This window comes from Heptranchias perlo, chromosome 20, assembly GCF_035084215.1.
Source record: "Heptranchias perlo isolate sHepPer1 chromosome 20, sHepPer1.hap1, whole genome shotgun sequence".
NCBI classification, from domain to species: domain Eukaryota; kingdom Metazoa; phylum Chordata; class Chondrichthyes; order Hexanchiformes; family Hexanchidae; genus Heptranchias; species Heptranchias perlo.
The window spans coordinates 39,521,010-39,543,439 of NC_090344.1; the positions used below are offsets into that span (position 1 = coordinate 39,521,010).

Here is a 22,430-nt window from a genome sequence, read left to right on the forward strand (position 1 = left end):
ACCTGCAATCACCATCCACTGCTCAGAAGGAACCCTAACGTACTGCAATGTCAAGCGAGGTGATGGCGCCTACAATTTTGCACACAGCCATTTCCCAACGTCCGGCAGCCGCAAAGCGCAAGCCAAGTGTATGTCAAGGGAATGGAGCAAGGGAATTCATATCATTAAAAATATGTGGGCAAGTTGCCCAAACCTGCTCTCCAACAGCTAGTAGCTGAGCAGCTTTAGCAAAGAGTGGTCATTTCTTTGCTGTGATTAAGTGCAGCATTTTGTACTCGCCCCATGAATTTGGACAGGAACATCCATTCGTCATGTGCACAAGCGTTTGCCGCTGCATTGTCCCAGATTTACATGCGCACAGAAGACACCCAAGGTATTCTCAGACCTAAGCAGCACGAAAAACCAAGGAGGTTTATTCTAATGTTATATTACAGGAGTGCAGCCAACAGAAGATGCATGGGTCTCCCTCCTCCAGCCGCACTCCATATTATTAATGCCCTTAATCTCTGGGGGCACAGATGACAGTGCAGACTGGCAAAAATGTGAGTCTTTGAATGTGCTCTTGGATAAGGAGAGTTGGTTTCAGTACAGTTAATGCATGGGGCCCAATCCTTTCATTTCCACTGCTTTAGCAATTGCATAATAAAGAAGAATCCAACATGACTGCGTTGGACTGAAAATAAAAGAGGGAAGAGCAACACACTATATAAATATAAAAGCTTCTAATGAAGTGAGGACTGGTTTACTGCCAAACACTCACCCTTCAGAACCATCGTTTTTGTAACGACTGAGCAAGTGACGATGACTGGCATTGCCATACAAAGAACAGGCAAAGCAAGAGCACTAGGAAGCTTCAATGTTGTATGAACATGCCTCGAGTCTGAAGCATTTCTCTCCTGGTGAGTGAGCATTTTGGATCATATACTTACAGAGGAAGTTCCATAGTTGTAAAGGAAGTAACCCGGAACTAGCCTTTTCCGCATGGGATGGCTGACGGAAAAGCAGCCAAGAACCTGACTCCAAACCAGAATAGTTATGTTCCCTTACCTCAAGGCTGTATTTTAACAGTGTTACTCAAAAAAGTGGCCATCAACTTATCACTACTGGATTTGTCCACCTTCTCTTCTCAACTCAGCCTTTTAGCCAGGATGAGGATAAAGACGAAGGGAGCAAGTGATTTGTTAGCACTCTGGCATTTTCAGTACCTACGGGATTTTTCATGCAGAATTGGCAGTACTGTACATAAGCAGCACTTACACTGCACAACTGCAGGGGCTGACCCACCATGATACCTCACTTATCCTATTCCAAGACTTTACTTGAAAAAGCTAATGTCTTAGCCCCCATCCTTTCCCCAAAAACTCTTTGTTCAACAGTACATTCGCTGACCCATTTTCATCAGTCTGTATTGTCACCAGTGCCGCAGAGAGTGAGGGCATTTATGCGGCGGAGGGCAGCCAGAGGAGGGAGACCCAGAAATCTCCTGTTGGCTGCAATATAAAAAACGCCTATTGTTTGGCTTTTCATTCTGGTTTGGGTTCAAGAATTCCTTGGATGTCTTGTGTGCATACATGTAAATGTGGGGGGGAAAAAAAAATGAAAAATCGGGAGGGGCGGAGGGGGTGGCAAAAATTTGTGTAGCTGAATCACTGATATTCCTGTCCAAATCCCATATCGTTCCCTGGTAATGGTTTAAAGCAGCTGTATTTTTCTCTTTAAATAAAATCTGACTAGCGTAATGTTTCCTAATTTAATTAAAAACTCTTGTCCTCAGGAGCCATTCCATGAATAGGACTGATGATTCAGCCTGCTGACGGGTACTGTAGATTTCCAGCATCCGCAGTATTTTGCTTTTGTGTTGTGTGGCTGTCGGAAACCACGTGGTTAAATGCAACACAAGCTGTGAGGTTGTGATCCCGATCAATAAATCCATCAAGGGTTAGCTTTTGACTGCACTGATTTTTCTTTTCCCACGACGGTCAGATGAGAGTTTGCTCCAAGCGACAGTGTAGCAATGAAGAAAAACATTTCACAGTAAGAACAACCCTCACTTGTAATCGGTCCAAATAAAGCAGCAAGGTATTAATCCAGCGAAGTCTATGAATTTCTGAATCACTCTTATCTCAGAATGGTATACTTCTTCTACTGATTCATTAACATGTAAGGAAAGAATTAAAATGAAGGGCACTGCCATTTTATTCCCCACCCCTGCAACAAATCAAATCTCTCACAAATGCACTACATTAATGCAGGTTCCATTAGGTAATGGAAGCAAACTCCTCACCTCGACAAAAATCCATCAGGATCAGCACTTCCCAGACTTCTCCGGAGCCGACAGCCGTGGTACTGGAATCAATGTATCCAACAATGTTCTTATGCCCGGTCAGGTCTCTCTGTAACGAAGAGAATACACGGTCACAAGCGGTTTATCACTTGTTTTTATTTCATCATATTGCTGTCCAAATAACCATTTGAAAAGGAAGTCATTCTATACTTGAAAGTTGCACTGGCGTTGGACTCGGATAGGACGGCAGTGGAGGGACTACAACTGGCTGTAGCATCTCAAGCTAGGGGTGTGGGGAGAGTGGAAATGAGCCATGATTCCTGTTCTTGACTGCTATCCAGGAACTCTTGCTACAACGTGGGCACGTCTGTGTGTGAGCTACAGTGTGAACTGCACCAGGCTCGGTCACGATGCACCCTGCGGTATAACAGCCTGCCAACACACACTGTCTGGGCTCACGCACGAAGAATGGTCATCTGGACAAGGCACTGAAGAGCTACTGCTGCTTGTGGAACAGTATGCCAGCAGGAGTCAGCACCTTCAGAAGAGGAGAGAAGACGGGGAAGGTGGAAAAATAAGCAAACAGAAATGCAACAACATAAAATCTGAAGCAAAAGAAAGCTATTCGGCCCAACAAGCCCACTCCATCCATAACGGATGTACGATTTTTTTGCCATGGATTTCCCTCCAACCAGTACCTAATTTTCTTACCATGGACGTTCCCCCCTCCTCATCACCACTTCTTGATCCAGTACTTTAAGTGGCACAGAGATCCCCCCCACTGCCTCCCCTAAAAATGTGTCCAAATCTACTAATCTAGAACTGCTGACCAGCATGATATTCGACCCTTGGTACTTCATACTTTCTCCTACCTAAATACACAGCGCTTGCAAATATTTGCCACTCACCATGATCTGGATCTCTCTCTTGCACACCTGCAGGTCATGTTCATTGTTGACATACATTCTTTTCAGTGCACTTTTAACCCCATTGTGAGTCTTCACCAGGAACACTATAGCAAAGCCACCTGAGAAATAAATAAGGATAAACCTTAATAGGACATTATTCACAGGTTCTTAAACAGAGTTCCAAACTCGGTATTGCAGACAGTAACCAATTTAACCAGCCAAGCTTTCAACTGCATTTTCAACATCCCTAACGTTCCTGACTCCACTCACTATCTTACCTGGTATACTGTTCAAAATGTGTTTAACCTGTCAGATGGACTGAGATGGTCTTTTGGATCTTGTACCTTCCATTGTTCTTGGTCAACATTCCTCACTCAAACATAACCAATAAAAGCAGACTAACTAGTTATTCATTTCTTTGCTATTTCTGAGATCTTGCATTGCATGAGTTTGTGGCCGCATTCGTCAACACAGCAATGACTGCACCTGAAAGTAATTCATTGTACGCCATGTGTTTTGGGATGATTGAGAGATGTGATAATGCAAGTCATTCTTCCTTTTATTTGGACGCCCTGCACTTGGTAGAATTTACTATCCATGTAATGCTGATACTTAGCTTTGGGTTGAAGACACTGGCAGGAATAAAACATCCAGCATCTATCTACCCCCTCTCCTGCACCCAAGGATATCTCATTTTTAAAATGGAAACATGTGGGTCTCATTGGCACAAGTTGGAAACCTGATTATGTAACCTAAATAGGGCAGGGTCGGGCAAAAGAATGGTGGGATTCTCAATTATCTGACAAGTTCCATTATCCGCATTTGTCATTTTTCTCTCTGTATGCACATTGAAACCTTTTAGGACCAGCAACCCTCTCTGTTATACAAATGCCTGCTAAGTGATAATGGGCTGCCTTAACTTCAATGTTGACTGCATTTTTTTTTTACAATCACAGTACTTTACTTAGAGCCCAATTGGGAAAGCAGAAACATAGAGGAATCTACAACATCACATCTGTTTTCAACAGTTTATAACCAACTGGAAAATTGTGCAGACTTGGATCAATATTCCACCCCGCCCCCCCCCCCCCCCCACCCATTTAATCATGAAAAAAAAAATCAAGATTTACACTTGGGTCTTGGCGGCAAAGCAATATCGCCATTTTAGATCAATCCTAATCAACTGGGACACATATTACACTCAAGAGTTGGTACCAGGGGGGCGTGAGGACCCGACTCATCCAATGCGATTGAGGCACCAGTAAGCAACATAAGGTCTGTGAAAATCATGAGGCGGACTATGGCAAAATTCTTCAAAATGTGGTTCCCATTCCTGGCCCACTGCCAAGGGCTGCCCAGCCTCTCCACAGCAACCCCACAGTAGTCACACACTGTGAAGGCTCCTTCACCTTGCCTGAACAGGAGAATGTGGCATGGCCTTGGTGAGACAACCGAAACCCACCAGCCCCGGATGCAATGAGTCAGCATAAACTTTGCGTGCTAATCGTACCACCACTCCTTGGAAAAAAATCAATGCCAGCACTGTCCACAGCCATAACCACTCAAAGCTTGCTCACTCACTACAATGTACCAGGTACACAAAAGCATGTACGTTTCCTACATTACAACAGTGACGACACTTCAAAGAAAAAGTATTTCATTGGCTGTAAACTGCTTTGGGACGTCCTGAGGTTGTGAAAGGTGTTATGTAAATAAAAGTTCCTCCTTTCTTACACTATGAATATAATGTACATCGATGCCTTATAAGCCAGGAACTGCAATTGAAGAAGAAACAATACAAGAATGGGCTTGAGTTCCTTTTCCTTCTCCTGCAGAATATGTTTACTTTCAAGGCCATTTCCTACTATAATTCTCAGCAACGAACCCCCATGCAGTCAGATTCAGATAGGACAACAACGACGCAGATGCTGCTTCCAACAGTAGCCTGGATCAGTGACAGGAGTGTCACCGATGCCAAATTCAAACTGGCAGAATGAATCACAAGGACAGCACTGACAGCAGGCAGCAATTTGTTCTGCCACACAACAGGCCGCTCTGAATAACCAGGCCCTGCTCCGTGCCGGGAGGCAACAGCAGGAGCGTCACGTCAGGACAAAGGCAGGAGCATACAGAAAGCTGGAACTCAGCAAGGAACACCACAAATCTTCAACAGATAAAGGCCACTTGAAATTGAGTTCAAGTTTTGTTTTCTTAATAAAAAGGTAACTGGGACATTGCAGCACGTTGAACGGTCACTCAGCTCCCCCATGTCACTCTTCGAATATCACTCCCTGCATAACATCCTTTGCTGAGCAAAAATATCAATACAGTATGAAGACAGGTTGAAGAAAAATAACTCAAGAGAATGACTGTTGAACACTGGATTTCCTCCAGTCCTTCCCTCTTCCTTTCCTGAAGATGTTTACTCTTGCTGGAGTGGGGTTCCACGGGCCCATTCCAATAGGAACCACTGCATAGAAATCAGGAGAAAGAACCCTGACTATTTTTTTTCCCTTTCATAGCCCAGGCACACTGAGGCCAATTGTAGCACCACTACTTCCAGCTAACTCAGCACAGACCGGGTATCGAACTTCGGACCTTCCCGTTTACATCACCTCATACGATGCAATCATTCACTCAGCCACCAGTGGAGCTCCATGGAACAAGGGATACTTAATTCTGATTAACATAACCAATTTAACTACCAATAACTAAACATACTACATTTGTGTCACTACATAGACTGCTCAGTAGATCTGTTGTTCAACAGTGTCTCACTTGCATAACCTATTCATCTGTAGGGACTGGGGTACTTTCTTACCTTACAGAATACCTTGGTGCTGTTGTCTCCTGAAACATGGATTTGCTCAGTCTGAATCGCAAATCTACCTTGTTTCAGAAACAGTTGAGACCCCCTATTTGTGGGTTCCCACACCAGGAATCGTTACGATATCCTTCTCAAGGGTAATTAGGGATGAGCAATAAATGCCGGCCTCGCCAGCGACGCCCACATCCCATGAACAAATTTTTAAAAATCCTCCGAGGATCTGATCAGCCTACAGGGGATCTACAGCAGACTTTAAATGTAAAATGAGAACAGAAGTATCATTTTTTCAGGACTCTCAATGCAAAAGTGCCTTAAGTCACCAGGCCTACCGCAGTCAAAGTCCAGAACTGGTATCTTTTAATCATTTATTGCGGAACTGGTTTGAATTCTCAGATCACGGACATAATGGTACTGTGTGAACTTCAAAACAATAACCAACTGGTTGACATTGGCAAGCTACTCAAATGTGACACAACCCTGTAAACAAAGAAAAGCTCTAAGACGGTGCGCCATTGCTATTTAAATACTTGTGTAATATTTGTGATGCATTTTTGGTGCTGGTCACAACTGGAACCTTAAAGTAGCTCTGAGATACATACTTAGCCAGGAAGGAAGAGAGAGAAAAAAAAATTAACCAGTGCTCTTGCCCCTAATCGTTACTCAATAATCTGTGCTGGAATCTGCATAAGTGTGGACATTGACCATTCTTCTGGTGTGACTTCCGCATTGATTTACCTCACTGAGACTCTCCTACTGCCCATCGCTCATCAATCCCAACCGAAGTAGGCCTCAGCAATCAGATGAGGATAAGGATGCAAGAGCACAAATGAGGTTCTGTGCAAGTCAAATAAGCTTGGTATTGTACCGCAGAAGCCCGTAAGATTGGAGAATCTGGCCAAATGTTGTGACATTGGGTGAGGCAGTATTATAAAATGCTGTCGGGTTGCTGTGCAGACTCACTGTTCCAGGAAATGTTGAGTCAGAATTGAGAATAGCTCCCCATCAATCCACAGCTGGTACATCTCCTCTTGTGTTGCATACACAGGAGGTACAACCAAACATTTCGTGAGCCCAACAGGAATGGGTAGGTATGCACATAAATACCCACATCGTCACCTGCAGTACTTAGAGACCACCAACCTAATAAGAACAGGGAAAGGATTAAATATTCACAGCCATTCTGCCACAGCCAACGTAGGCAGACAGCAACAAAGACTAAACATAGAACTAATCCTGGAGCAAACATTTTTACTGGTTAAGGTTTCTACTTAGCGGAATAAAGCAATGAAATGAAACATCACAGACCGACCAAACAACTAAAATCACTGTTGTAGCCATTACCTTTAATTAGAATAAACAGATCGACAGTCTTAACTTCCAACTGAGCAAGTGCCACAAAACATTCAGACTCGTTTGTAGCATGAAACCAATCAAGAGATGAACAGATGGAATTCAAGATTTTGTTTTCTAAAATGACACTGATGTTCTCTATTTTCTTCAGTATCCCTACAACCTAGGTCACTCCCAGTCACGAGGAGTTGGGTAGGAACGACTAAAGGATGCATCAAGTTCTTGCTTCTCGGCCTCACTGGAGCTCAGCCCCTCGCAAGGAATGTTATCAAACATCTCAGCAGCACGGAGATCCACAGACATACACCCACATCTCCAGTGTACAATGCTACCACTCAATTTCTAACCAACTTCTAATCTGGTTTTATAATGTTTTGGAAGCATTTTTCACAAATCAGTAGGTCCAGTAAGAAAACGGAACTTCAGAATGACGCATCAAGTTTTGAAAGGGACCAGGACATGTACAAAACGGCTCAGGGATACTGGATTTGTACACTTAAAATTTAAAAGCAAACCTTGCCCGTTATTCAAACTCCACCATCACGTGAAACTTCGGCAGTTTATTCTGGGTTGCACAGCCTCTTTTGCATCCTTGTTCCTCATTAGAAGGATATGCCAACAGGTTTAAATGAAGTTGGGTGAGAGGGGGCTCGTGTGGAGCATAAACACCAGCATGGACCAGTTTGGCTGAATGTTCCTGTGCTGCACATTCTATGAAATCCTCAACCAACAGCCCAAACTTGCTTAGGCTGGGATCGATGACGGATGGACAGCGGTAGAGCCTCGTTGAGGAATCCGTGAAGACGTGTCGAAACTTTTGAAGTTCACTTGACAAAGGATGGCCAATGTCCAAACCTGCTCATTTTCCAGAAACAAGAAAGGGGGCCTTGCCACAGGACATGCTTTAGCAGATCTTGTACATGAGCTCACAATTTAGCCAGTAACACCCTTTTAAAACATTGCTTCTCAAATAAGAGTTTCAGACAAGACCTTCCTGGTGCTGGATAGGCTGATGCAGCCCACCTATACGCAGTTGTTAATCTTCATTAATTGCTCCTGATTTACAGGGAGCACGTCTGCTGGGATCAAACATTTTTTTTTGGTAACCGTCTCTGTTGCAGGAATTATTTAACCTGACCGCAGAACGTCCCATTACTCAAAGTGCACAGATTCTAATACCCTTCAGAGATTTAGCTAAAATACTGTCAGTGGTGGAAAAAACCTCCCTATTGAAAATTAACTGGAGTGCTTCCCTCCGCCCCCCACCCCCTGCCCCCTCGCCCAAGTCCTCTTAAGTGGCTATAGAGGCAAAAACTAAACATTATTTAAAGAGGAATTGGCTAAGTATTTGAAATGGAAGAATATAAAAAGATATGGAGAAAAGGCAGGTAAATGGGATTAGAGTCGATAGCTCCAGTTGAAGAGCTGGTACTGGCGCAGGCATGATAGGCTGAATGGCCTCCTTCTGTGCTGTTAATGTCTTATAATTCTCTTCAGGGAAGGAATGCTGCACATTAGAAGAAAAATATCTGGAGTCTTAGTGCTGCCAGTCAGGTTGTGTTTAAACACTTTTGGTCTGAAAAATGAAAAGATTTCACGTGGAGACCTTTATCAGAATGAAGGGTTAGCCTCTCACCTCTTTTCAGATAGACATCTGCTCTGTACTTTTGGTTTTATCTCCATTACAGTTTTTTTTTAAGTCCCACTGCATAAACTGAGCATGGAAGTCACCACTAAAAACAGGGGACAGGGATAAAATCTAGAAAACAATATACTTCTCCAATTATGGAAGTGTGTTTAAATAATGTTTTTGAATGTATATTGCCTTAGTCGTAATTCAATACAAAAAAAAGTTGTGCGGAATGTAGGAACACGATAATCGTATATCTCTGTGCCATTCTGGAAAAGAATCACACAAAGTCTTCTCAATGTTACACCCATGCCAAATTGTTAAAACAAGAGACCACTTTACACAGGAAGAGCTTATTCTGCAATGTAGTCATATGTCTTGATCTACCAGGCAATCTGTAAGGATACTGCTGACAGGATCCTTTTGGGAGCAGAGCGTACAAGAATCCGGAGGTTCTGCTGGGGCTTTACAATGGACTGGCCAGACTACACGTAAAAGTGTACGGCGTTGAATTCTGGTCACTACATTACACCACACAAAAAAAAACAGAATGGAGAAAAGCAACAAGACCGATTCCAAATAGAAAAGGGGATGACCTACAAGGAAATATTAGAGAAGCTCAGGCACTAAGCCTGGAGAGAAGGTGGTTAAAAGAGAACCTCATTGAGGTGCATATAATATTAATTGGTACCTGTAAAGTAAACCCAGAATGTTACTTCAAATTAAGCCAGGAATGTCGGACCAAAGGAAATGAATTTTAGCGTAAAGTAAATCTAAAACAGGTATTGGGAAGAAGCCCTTCATTCAGAGTAGTAATCTGCCTTGCAGGGTACTAGAGACAAACATTCAGGGCATTTAAAATACAGCAGGATAGTAATATTGGATAGTGAGGAAACTGAAAACTTCAACGGCCTTTTCTCCTCCTCGACTTGCTTAATTATGCTTTGGAACACACTCTCTCACACCCAATTTTGTGCCAACACTGCAACTTCCCTTCTCAAGGTTAACACTCATTCCTTCTCCATGACCCGTCTCCCTTCCCCCGACAATCCATGCCTTCTGCTCTCCTGAGACTGCTGCAATTTCTCTCCTTTAACACCTTTTCTGTGTTCACACCCAATGCAGGGCCTCGATATTACTTTGCTCGACCAAGACCAGCACACTTAGCAATAGGTGAGTGATGACGACACACTGAACGATACGGCATGATGGCAAAAGCCAGTTACTGTTTACCACTATACACAAGCAAGGATTGAACACCCAGTGCAGAAGGCTGGAGGCGAAGAGCTCAGTTACTTATTTGACAGACTTTATACAGAAGTAGGAGTGGGACGCATCAGGTATCATTCATTCCACATCTTTGGTTTCAGTCGTAAATGGGCCTCTTTGCACAAGCTCCTTTCACAGGAACAGAAAAAGTGGCGTCAAAAAAAACATTTTAATTTCTGATGGCCATTGTGTAAATAGCCGGACAAGAGCACATGACTTATGTGACCACCCTCTTCCCCCCCCACAACTCTTGCAGAATTGCAACTTCTTTTGTGTTTCCATGCCTTGATAATAATGAGGAATTTTAAACACCAGTTTCCTTAAACATACGATAATTACAACAGCATGCCAAGAAACCGCTTTTTTGAACTCCTTCCCAGGAATTGTAGATCCCACTGCTGCCAATAGGAAGTCACCAGGTTCAAGCAGTTGCCAGTCTGCAACAGCAGGCCTGGATCATTGGGTAGCTTTTTAAAATCAAACCAGTTGAAAACGAAAAGCCACAGTCCACAATTCCCAGGAACAACATGCAGAAACCCACTTATGAATTTCTTCTTACAATAAAAGAGCTCTTCCACTGCAGCAAGGGGCACATCGGTCAGGACTCGCACTTTGACAATCCACTAGTGTCAGGAAATGTGGAGAGGGACTAAAATTATTTTTGCTGTTAATTTACATTGGTGAACATACTCTAATTCAGAGATGCAGAAGCAGGCAGACAGTAGAGAAGCGGGCACTCTGCTCATTCATGCCAGATGGGCTACTGAACCCAGACAGATTAGCAATTTCAGCTGGGCAGTGCTGTGGCATCCCTGGGCTAAGGAGGCAATTGGGGGGAAAAGAATCTGGGATTCCCATTCCCCATTGCCATCCAGTGTTCAAAAGTACATGTGCGGATGTCAGGTAATGATAGAACTTAACTTAGCTGTTAAGGCCTCTATACAGTCAAGCAGACTCACTGTTTCAGCTCACAGATGAAGAATGGGTGAGGTACCAGAGGGCAGATGAAGTCCATGAAATTAGACCAGACTGTGCCTTCAGGAGGCAAGACCACGGAGTGAAGTTGGGGGGTGGCAGGGGGAGAAAAAATGCAACAATGAAATATGGGAACCCAGTGCAGCTTCCCATTGTAAAGCAAATGTTTTTGAATCAAGGTTTCAATTTATTATTTTACAAAAGGTTCAGAGTTTTTTGTTTCAATTTAATCTTACCCATGTACCACTGTGTGAGTGAGAAAATCCTGCAAGTTTCATGAGGTTCCTGCAGGAGTTGAATACTCAAGGCCTTGCCCGGGGTGGGGGGGCGACAGCAATTGCTCAAAATTGACAAAGTCTACAGAACTGGTTTTATCAGCTTCTCAACATCGAAGTTCTAACCCAGTCCATCCAATCTGTTTCAGGAACACGAATAGCATGGTTGTATACATGGGTATCAAGAGTATGTCAGGGCCAGCATGACATGACCATCTCCACAAGGGAGGATGATGCAGATAACTCATGAATGACAAGGCCACAGGTGGGCTGTGCTCACAAGAAATAAATTTCAATGACATTTCTCTTTGCTGAGGACAAGACTCTATTATGAGGTGTTCTCTCCTTTTTTGAGTGGTCCCATGCATGCACCACCTCCGGCAGAGGGCAGACGGGAGACGGGAGACGGGCGACGGGCGACCTGCTCGGACTTCGCTCTGAAACCACCAACTACAAGGTACACAAAGCATTGCGCCATCACTCACCTGGCCCTGTAACAAAATGACTTGTCTTCTCCAAACACTTAATAATGGTTTGGCTGAGATCAGGAACTTTGTGTGCAGGGCATTCGTAAGCAGGTCTCTTACAACCTGCGACCCTGTGATGACAAAGCCAAAACATAGCACTCACAGTATGTTTAAAACATTGATTTCAACTTGAATATTTCTGCATTCTAATATGTAATTGGCACTGCTTTGTGATATTACTGCCACTGCAACGTAGCAGAGCCTCACTATTGCTGTTGCGATTTCTCAAGTATTTTAAGCCTGGTTATTTTGGCACAATTCCAGATTTGCCTTAAATGCAGAGTTGCACAGAGCTGTCATAATTCAAACCGCTTGTTCAAGTTTGTTTTATTGTGCCTAATCATCCTCAACCAAAAATTGCAGCCTTTCAATATTTTAAACTGCAGAATTTCCATGAAGTACAAGTCCTTCCCCCCCCCCCGCCCCCCCACAACATGTTAGTTTATACCTCAACTGGGACATCACCTTGAAGAGACCATTACAGAAATTAATAAGAGCATAGGGGAACTAATTCATGGAGAAGCAGCATACATCTATATCAGCTTAATAAGGGCCACTAGTTCATGGAGACAGAAGTTCACATTTCTTCTTATTACATAGAATTCCAGCATTAGTACCAGCGTTTTGAGATTGCCAATCTGTAATTTGTTTCTTCGTCACAAGGGAAAACCAGTGGCCTACAACATGCAAAGGAGATGTTTTCTCCACAATCAGAGCCGCTGGGTTACAATGACTGAATACCAAGTTCCATTTTTATAACACACAACTCTGAGTGCATTGCATTCTGTCCATTTTTTTTGGTTGCAAAAAACAGTGGCATTGTCAAGAAAAATATGCTGCTCTCCAAATCAGTACTCATCAGCTTTCTGGTCTAAGCTACCTCACTTCTTCCACGCCCTGACCATGATTGTCCAAATATTTCTAAACATGTGTCAAATCCAACTTCCCACAACACCCATTTCAGGCTAAGCTGTTCAATCTCACGGCCTTCAGTTAGATGAAAATACAGCTCTGCATCACATAATGCTGGACAATGGATAAGCCTGCAGCTGAGATCAATGCTGTTAAAAGCAAATAGGAGGTAGATTTTATTGATAATATTTCATCTCCCTGCCTACTTTTTTCTTCTCTCTTCCCCTTCCCCCAAGAAACAGCAAATACCGCCACCATGTGTTCCATGGAAAGGCTTTGCCAAGAATTCATCTGAAGAACCAACAATTGGAGTCCAAGTTTTCACACTGGTTGGCATTCAAATTCAAGGCCTCAGTTGGGGCCTCTGCTCATTTGGACTCTACTGCTGGAAATACTACATTGTCTTCCAGTACACACCCAGAGTAACTGTAGCATATTCAACCCAACCAAAATAACTTCCTCAGTCAAACAATACTGCCAAATTAGAATCCAAATGTACAGTATCACCCTATCAAGCAGGGGAAGATATTTTATACAATCTGTCTCCATTTGCTGATGTAAATTCACTAACTGGACCGTAACAAAGGTCTATCCCCACTTCTGTCCTCCCGATGTTTAAAATACGATGCTGTAGCCTTATCTGTGACGTTATTGCATTCCACTCAACGCTGCACTTTTCCAGTATCTCTCGCATCAGGTCATTCATTCCTCATCGGTGCCCGTCTCCTCCTGTTTCTCAATATTTTACAACACTGGAATGACAAACCTCCTCACTTGATATGTGTTATGCAGTAAGACCAGAGCAAAGGTTAATTCGGTACCACTGGTTTTGGAGGTCAGTGGAAATTGCCAGGAAAGTTTCCTGGCCATTTCACTGGAAGATGGAAATCAAACACTTGTCGGGCTTGGACAAGTGGTCTCCCAGCGTTACAGATCACATTTACCTCAACCGTTGACTCTTTCAGGGGGAGGGAAGAAGAAAGGAGGATCGGTGGAAGTGGAAAATTGACCGTGGGGGGGAAGAAGTTAGAAGAAAATAAAAAGTGGAAGTACATTTAACCAGACAAAAGGCTTTGTTTTCAACTGACCCCTTCAGAAATATGATGGATTTCTAATAAGAACAGGCAGATATTTTATGCATGGATCAGTATTTCTGTTCAGCGCTATTAAAAGAAACCACTCCAAGACTCTTGGTACCATAGCCCACTTAAAAATATTTATTTGAAAGTCAATTTGAATAACGACACTTTGGACAAACATTCATCTCCACTGCCGACTTCCAAAAGGATATTTGAAGTGCAAATGTCCCATCAGAATCTTGCCGTTGCTTGACCAGATTCACCATCCCCAGAAATAAAGCTTAGAAGTTCCTACTCTAAAGACATCCCACAGCTGAACCAGGATGGGACAAGGTCTGGTATGACTAAATTCTCTGCTGTGATTACACATTCCATCGACACTGTGCAATTCACCCACAGCCAAGCTCCAAACAGCAATCTCTCGAGGACCCAAAACATTGAACTATCTCTCTCTTTCAGATGCTGACAGAACTACTATGTATTGCCAGCCAATTTTAAAAAAGACTTGCACGAATATAGGTCTTTCACATGCTCAGGACATCCAATTGTGCTTCACAGCCAATCATAGAATCACAGAAAATTACAGAAGGTGGCCATTCGGCCCATCATGTCTGTGCCAGCCGAAAAACACCTATCCAGCCAAATCCCACTTTCCAGCACTTGGTCCATAGCCTTGTAGGTTACGGCACTTCAAATGCATATCCAAGAACTTGTTAAATGCAATGAGTGTTTCTGCCTCTACCACCCTTTCAGGCAGTGAGTTCTGGACCCCTACCTCCGCCTGGGTGAAAATATTTCTCCTCAACTTCCCTCTAATCCTTCTACCAATTACTTTAAATCTATGCCACTTGATTATTGACCTGTCTGCTAAGGGATATAGGTCTTTCCTATCCACTCTATCTCGGCCCCTCATAATTTTATATACCTCAATTAAATCTCCTCTTCCAAAGAAAACAACCCCAGCCGATACAATCTTTCCTCACAGCTAAAATTCTCCAGTCCTGGCAACATCCTCGTAAATCTCCTCTGTACCCTCGCTAATGCAATCAGATCTTTCCTGTTACGTGGTGACCAGAACCGTACACAGTACTCTAGCTATGGCCTAACTACCGTTTTATACAGTTCTAACAAAACCTTCCTGCTCTTATATTCTATGCCAATAAATTATTTTTTTGAATTGTTATCACTGCTATTTTGTATGCAAATACAGCAGTTAATTTGCACACAGCAAGAGCAGAGTCCCTGCTCTTCCTTAAATAGTACCATGGAATCTTTTATGCCCGTCGGAATAGACAAATGGGGCCTTGGTTAAAAAGTCTCATCTGAAAGTAAACACCTTCGACAATGCAGCACTCCAGCATCAGCCTAAATTGTGCGCTCAAGTCCTAGAACTAGGCTTTAACCCACAACCTCTGCCATAGAGACGAGAGCATGACCACTGTGCCAAGCAAAGCTGTTTGAACTCCAGCAGTACCCTTAAGCAAGATTGGGGGTCCAAACCCTTGGCTCTTGCTGTGAAGTTCTCTTAGAAATTGGGCTATGCCCCTGTAGGTACAGGCAGTGTAACTCATGCTGAGAAAACAAACCTGTGCAGATGTTCTCAGTCGAGTAGTTTGGTTTGGAGACTTGAACATGATGACAGGTTCCCAGCAGACAAAAAAAAGTTCTGATTTCAGATTTCGAGTATTCACACTTTTCTTTCTTGCCCTCCACAATTGATTTGCTTGCTGCGCTATACCTTAATGCTACATAAAAAGGTATTCTGCAGCATGCACATCATAATGAAAGTACCCAGCTAATCATACAATGTTTTCGCAGTGTCAATCCCAACTTCCGGAGTGACCTGTCAGTGACTGGTAAACCCTTTGTGGCCTTCAATGTTTTCTCTAAAGTGCACTGCATCCTGTGCAAATACACAACAGATTTTCTGATATCGAACAAGTTAATCTCACTCCATGCTTGCCACAAAAGCTAAGTCACAGAAGAAACATACTAAGGGTCTTCAAATTAAAAGGCACTAAATGATCTCGCTGTACAAGAAAAGTTTGAGGATCAGCTTGGGGTTTGTGAGAAATCGAAACTGTCTGCATGGATTGTAACCTGTTAAACATGCAATGGGAGCCGGGCTCCTGTGCACTTCCCAAACAATGGCCACTGCAGGTTAGAGTTGGTTGGATTGGTCTACTGCAAGCTGTAAACTTGGTGGAAGACAGCAATGGAAACTGCGAGGTAGAGATAGGTTCTTTCAATGACATTGTCAGCCAAAAAAGATCATTTGCGAAAAATAAAAATCTGGTCACATTTAGTGAAGCCGGTATCATAAACATGGCCCGGGGAAAATCACACAGCTTGCAACATTCAATCCTTGCAATCACTTCTTCTATATCCTAAATGGCTCTGATACAAGCATGCCACAATCACTGTCAAAATACAACTAATTGTGGTTTACAATTTTCATGAACTATAATACACTCCTTTTGAGCCATTTTAGGAAAATGAACTCCAATTTAAAATTATTTTTTGGAAGAGAAAGACATCCACTTTAGAGGATGCCTATCCTTGGTCTCTCACCATACCAGAGCAAATGCCTGATCAAGACAGTGGGCAACTCGTTCCCAAATCTGTCATTGATACCAGTTGCTCAGGAGTGTAAAAGAGCAGCCCAGGGGGGGAAGACAGGGCCTCAACTTCACTCCCAACCTCCGCACAACAGCATGACCAACAACAAATCATGCACGTGGTCATGGAGTAAACAAATCCGACCAGCTTGTATCACAATTCTGTTCAGGAATCCAATGTACCACTTCACGGAGAGACAATTTCGAAGAGTTGCAATTAACTTGTATTTTTTTTTTAAAAAAGGAATGTAATTATCTTGTTCAAGGAAGTGAAAAAGGAAAGAGACTGATGAGCAAAAAAAGCACCATCCGCAGACAGAAACACGCTGCATTATAAATCTATTTTGCACGATTGGGGGAAGGTGTCAGCCTTGGGTCAGAATGGGTCGTACTCTCGCCTCTGAGTCAGAAGGTTGTGGGTTCAAGTCCCACTCCAGGGACTTCAACACAAAATCTAGGCTGACACTTTAGTGCAGTACCAAGGGAGTGCTGCACTGTCGGAGGTGCTGCCTTTCGGATGAAACGCCCTCTCATGTGGATTCAAAAGATCCCACGGCACTATTTCGAAGAAGAGCAGGGAGTTCTCCCCTGTGTCCTGGCCACTATTTATCCCTCAACCAACATCACTAAAAAGCAGATTATTTGGTCATTATCACCTTGCTGTTTGTGGGACCTTGCTGTGTGCAAAGTGGCAGCCGCGTTTCCTACATTACAACAGTGACTGCACTTCAAAAATACTTTTACTGGTTGTAAAGCGCTTTGGGATGTCCTGAGGTCATGAAAAGCATTATATAAATGCAAGTGCTTTCTTTCTTTGACAAGATCTGTTCACAATGAAGCTGCTCAGCTCCTGTCATCTTCAGCATGAAGGGGGGGAGGGGGAGGGGGAAGTATCAGCTCGAGTTGCTGCTCCTGATTGCTTTCTACTTACTCTGCTGGGAGATGTTCTTGTGGGAAGGTCTGGTGAGAACATAGCAATTATGCCCTCCACAGTCAAATAGTCCGCAACTAATCACTACCCACGCTGACAAAGATTGGCCGCTTCAGGAAGGTGCTGAGCTGCATGGAACCCTATCCCAGCACGAGTTAGTACCACCAGGAAAATAATATTCCTGACAGAACCAAAAATTGAATGGAAATCGCAGTAACATAAACTTTGTAAATCACCTTGAAGAATCTTCTCAAAGATGATCCAAACCCTTTAAGGTTATGTGGATTCAGCAATCCAATTGATCCTTAAACACAATAATACTCAGGTATCATTTCTCAGACTCAGGTTTTTCACAAAATAATTTCCATTGAGGGCAGTTTTTTGGAGGTGGGAAATTACTATTTGTACCAATTATAGTTCTTCGCAGGACTTGGAGTAATAGGAACATAGGAACAGGAGTAGGCCATTCAGCCCCTCGTGCCTGCTCCGCCATTTGATAAGATCATGGCTGATCTGTGATCTAACTCCATATACCTGCCTTTGGCCCATATCCCTTAATACCTTTGGTTGCCAAAAAGCTATCTATCTCACATTTAAATTTAGCAATTGAGCTAGTAACAATTGCCGTTTGCGGAAGAGTGTTCCAAACTTCTACCACCCTTTGTGTCTAGAAATGTTTTCTAATCTCGCTCCTGAAAGGTCTGGCTCTAATTTTTAGACTGTGCCCCCTATTCCTAGAATCCCCAACCAGCGGAAATAGTTTCTCTCTATCCACCCTATCCGTTCCCCTTAATATCTTATAAACTTCGATCAGATCACCCCTTAACCTTCTAAACTCTAGAGAATACAACCACAATTTGTGCAATCTCTCCTCATAATTTAACCCTTGAAGTCCAGGTATTATTCTATAATAATTACATTATAAATGCAATACAGGTTTATCAGTAATAGTATACTGGATGCAGGTATGTCAGTATTAATTGCTGCAGCTCTATCAGTAACGATACTATAATAAATGCATATCTCCGTAATAAAACAATTTTTACTAATCTCAGCAATACTATAATCAATGCAGCTTTATCAGTAATTATATTTGCTTCAGATCTATCAACAATGTTACTATAATTGCTACATATCCATCAATAATACTGCAAGGAGTGCAGCAAATCCATCAATAATATTGCAAAAAGTGCTGCAGATTTATCAGTTGTACTGCTAGGATTGTGGTGGATCTATCAATAACATTACTAGGATTGCTACGGGTCTATCAGTAATATCAATTCTACCTTTAATAATATAAATTGATGAGGATCGATCAATATTACTTCGATTGCTGCCAGTCTACCAGAATATAATTACTGCAGATCTCAGAAATAGTACTAGGAGTTCTGGGTTCATTAGTAATATTACTAGGACTGCTCGAGGTCCAAGAGTATTATTAATAGGATTGCGGGAAGGCAATGAGTAATCATATACTTCCTACATCCATATTACTGCAATTGCTCACCCAGTTATCATATAATTACGGTAGGTCTCAGAAACAAAGCCAGCAATTCTAACAATATCATTAATGCCACTGGCACCGCTGGCACTGCCAGCACCACTCCACCAGCAGCACCGCTGGCACCGCCGCCGGGTCCACCAGTAATAATGCTGGGACCGCCGGGTCAACCAGTAATAATGCTGGGACCGCCGGGTCCACCAGTAATAATGCTGGGACCGCCGGGTCCACCAGTAATAATGCTGGGACCGCCGGGTCCACCAGTAATAATGCTGGGACCGCCGGGTCCACCAGTAATAATGCTGGGACCGCCGGGTCCACCAGTAATAATGCTGGGACCGCCGGGTCCACCAGTAATAATGCTGGGACCGCCGGGTCCACCAGTAATAATGCTGGGACCGCCGGGTCCACCAGTAATAATGCTGGGACCGCCGGGTCCACCAGTAATAATGCTGGGACCGCCGGGTCCACCAGTAATAATGCTGGGACCGCCGGGTCCACCAGTAATAATGCTGGGACCGCCGGGTCCACCAGTAATAATGCTGGGACCGCCGGGTCCACCAGTAATAATGCTGGGACCGCCGGGTCCACCAGTAATAATGCTGGGACCGCCGGGTCCACCAGTAATAATGCTGGGACCGCCGGGTCCACCAGTAATAATGCTGGGACCGCCGGGTCCACCAGTAATAATGCTGGGACCGCCGGGTCCACCAGTAATAATGCTGGGACCGCCGGGTCCACCAGTAATAATGCTGGGACCGCCGGGTCCACCAGTAATAATGCTGGGACCGCCGGGTCCACCAGTAATAATGCTGGGACCGCCGGGTCCACCAGTAATAATGCTGGGACCGCCGGGTCCACCAGTAATAATGCTGGGACCGCCGGGTCCACCAGTAATAATGCTGGGACCGCCGGGTCCACCAGTAATAATGCTGGGACCGCCGGGTCCACCAGTAATAATGCTGGGACCGCCGGGTCCACCAGTAATAATGCTGGGACCGCCGGGTCCACCAGTAATAATGCTGGGACCGCCGGGTCAACCAGTAATAATGCTGGGACCGCCGGGTCCACCAGTAATAATGCTGGGACCGCCGGGTCCACCAGTAATAATGCTGGGACCGCCGGGTCCACCAGTAATAATGCTGGGACCGCCGGGTCCACCAGTAATAATGCTGGGACCGCCGGGTCCACCAGTAATAATGCTGGGATCGCCGCAGGTCTACAGTGGTATTACTGGGAAACCAGCTCCATCGTTGCTTGGATTTCTGGTTCCATCAGTAATAGTACTGGGTCTGCTGGATTCTGTTACTGGAGTAATAATGTAATGACTGGAGGGGAGGGTCTCAGCAACATGACTCGAGTCGAGCCGGATTCCCACACACTGCGGCGGCCCTCCCGCTCCGCCGCCCGCCCGCCCGCCCGCCCGCCCCCACGGTAAACGACCGCATCTCACCTTCAGCCACCACCTCCTCCACCGTGACCTGCTGCCGCCCCACGCTGAACACCCGGCCGATGAAGCCGCTGCCGGGGCCCGAGCTGTTGCCGCCTCCGCCGCCACCGCCTCCCGAGCCTGAGCCGGCCGCCTCGCGCCGCGAGTCGAAGAATTTCTTCATCACTTCTCAATTAATTTTATTTATTTTCTTTTTTTTTTCACAAATATATAATAAAATAATAATAATAATAATTAAAAGGGACACCGGACGGCGAATCTCCGCCTAGCCGGGCCCAGCCGGGGCGGGGAGGGAAGCGGCACTGCTGAGGGGCGGACCAGGCCGGGTTCCGTGCCCTTAATCCCGACATTAAATAAATAACAGCGGCGCTGACAGGACCCAAAGATCAGGGGATGAGCGCGCCGCGACCCGGATACGCAGCGCACCGGAAGTTCGCCCCCCCCCCCCCCTAACAACCATAAAATAATCCCTTTAAATCCAAAAGTAACTAACTAATCGATCGCATTATAGAAAAACGGTAATAGTTGTCTTGTCGGGAATAAAAATAAAACATTACAAATTTACCGCCCCCTCCCCAACACTTTGCTCTTTTTTTTAAAATAGCAATGCTTCATGGGATTGTAGTTTCTGTGGTGGCGTGTCGTCATGGAAACTGGGCCCACCCGGAGATGCGGCGGACTACAGATCCCAGGCTGCATTGCGGCTCACCTTGCCCTTGATGGGGCGGTGAGAACTACATCTCCTAACGTGCACTGCGGCTTTCTGCTGTGGACTGAATGGTTTCTTCTTGAGAGAGAGAGAGAGAGGGAGACTGCAGGTTGGGGGCTGGAGTTTTCTTTCATTCAGAGGGAATAATTTAGTATTTTTTTTTAAAAAATGATGGCTTGCATGTGAACTTTGAGTGTTGGGAGTAAGAATTGATTCCCCAACTCCCCCTGATGCAAGGGGTACGAGTGGTGACTGGTGGTGAAGCCTGGTTACAGCAGGAGGGAGGGAGGGTTCCAGTTTGTCAATTCACCAACTCCTCCCTTCTGTGAGCCAGAAGCTGCGGATGTTGGAAATCTGGAATAAAAAAAACAGAAAATGCTGGTAATACTCAGCAGGTCAGGCAGCATCTGTGGGGAAATAAACAGAGTTAACGTTTCAGGGCGAAGACTTTTCGTCAGAACTGGAAGAAGTTGAAGAGTTAACGGTTTCTCAGCAAGTACAGAGCCAGGGAAAAAGAGGGACGGGAAGGTCTACGATAGGGTGGAGGGCAAGAGTGATTAAACGACAAAAGGGATGATGATGATGATGATGGTGGTGCAAGGCAAGGAGGGTGGTAACGGGACAAATTGAGGAACAAAAGATTGGTATTGAGGAGTCTCTTCCAACCGCCATCTGCGTCTATTCCAACGCCCTCTGCCACTTTTAACAGTTTCCAGTTTTCCGGCCCTAACTGCCTCCTTTTCATCAGGGACATCCAGTCCCTCTGCACCTCCATCCCCCATGAGGACAGCCTGTGGGCCCTCTACTACTTCTTTGAACGAAGGCCCAACCAACCCCCATCCTCCTCCGCCTGGCTGAACTTGTTTTTATGTTGAACAACTTCTCCTTTGACTCCACTCACTTCCTCCAAATAAAAGGTGTCGCTCTGCCTGCCTTTTTGTGGGATACGTGGAACATTCTTTGTTCCAGTCCTACTCAGGTCCCCTCCCTCACCTCTTCTTCCGGTACACTGATGACTGTATTGGTGCTGTTTCCTGCTCTTGCCTCGAACTGGAAAATTTCGTCAACTTTGCTTCCAATTTCCACCCTTCCCTCGCCTTCACATGGTCCATCTCCGACTCTTCCCTTCTTCTTTATCTCCATTTCGGGGGATAGGTTGTCAACCAATATGTACGACAAGCCTAC

The 22,430-nt window shown here is 44.5% G+C and overlaps 1 protein-coding gene across 10 annotated transcripts in view; it reads right to left on the minus strand.

Annotated features, from left to right (window-relative positions):
* aak1b (AP2 associated kinase 1b) overlaps positions 1 to 20,889 on the minus strand; it is a 94,290-nt gene extending 73,401 nt beyond the window's left edge. For 9 of the 10 annotated variants that reach the window (XM_068001057.1, XM_068001060.1, XM_068001058.1 and 6 more), the window contains exons 1-3: positions 20,540 to 20,889; positions 3,193 to 3,311; positions 2,285 to 2,393 (exon numbers count right to left, since the gene is read on the minus strand). In XM_068001057.1, coding sequence (XP_067857158.1) covers positions 2,285 to 2,393; positions 3,193 to 3,311; positions 20,540 to 20,699 — 388 coding nt within the window. In that variant the 5' untranslated portion in view covers positions 20,700 to 20,889. Of the gene's footprint in view, positions 1 to 2,284; positions 2,394 to 3,192; positions 3,312 to 6,013; positions 6,305 to 20,539 lie in introns of those variants that run through there. The other variant, XM_068001055.1, reaches the window with a different exon arrangement.
* Between the last annotated feature and the right edge of the window lie 1,541 nt (positions 20,890 to 22,430).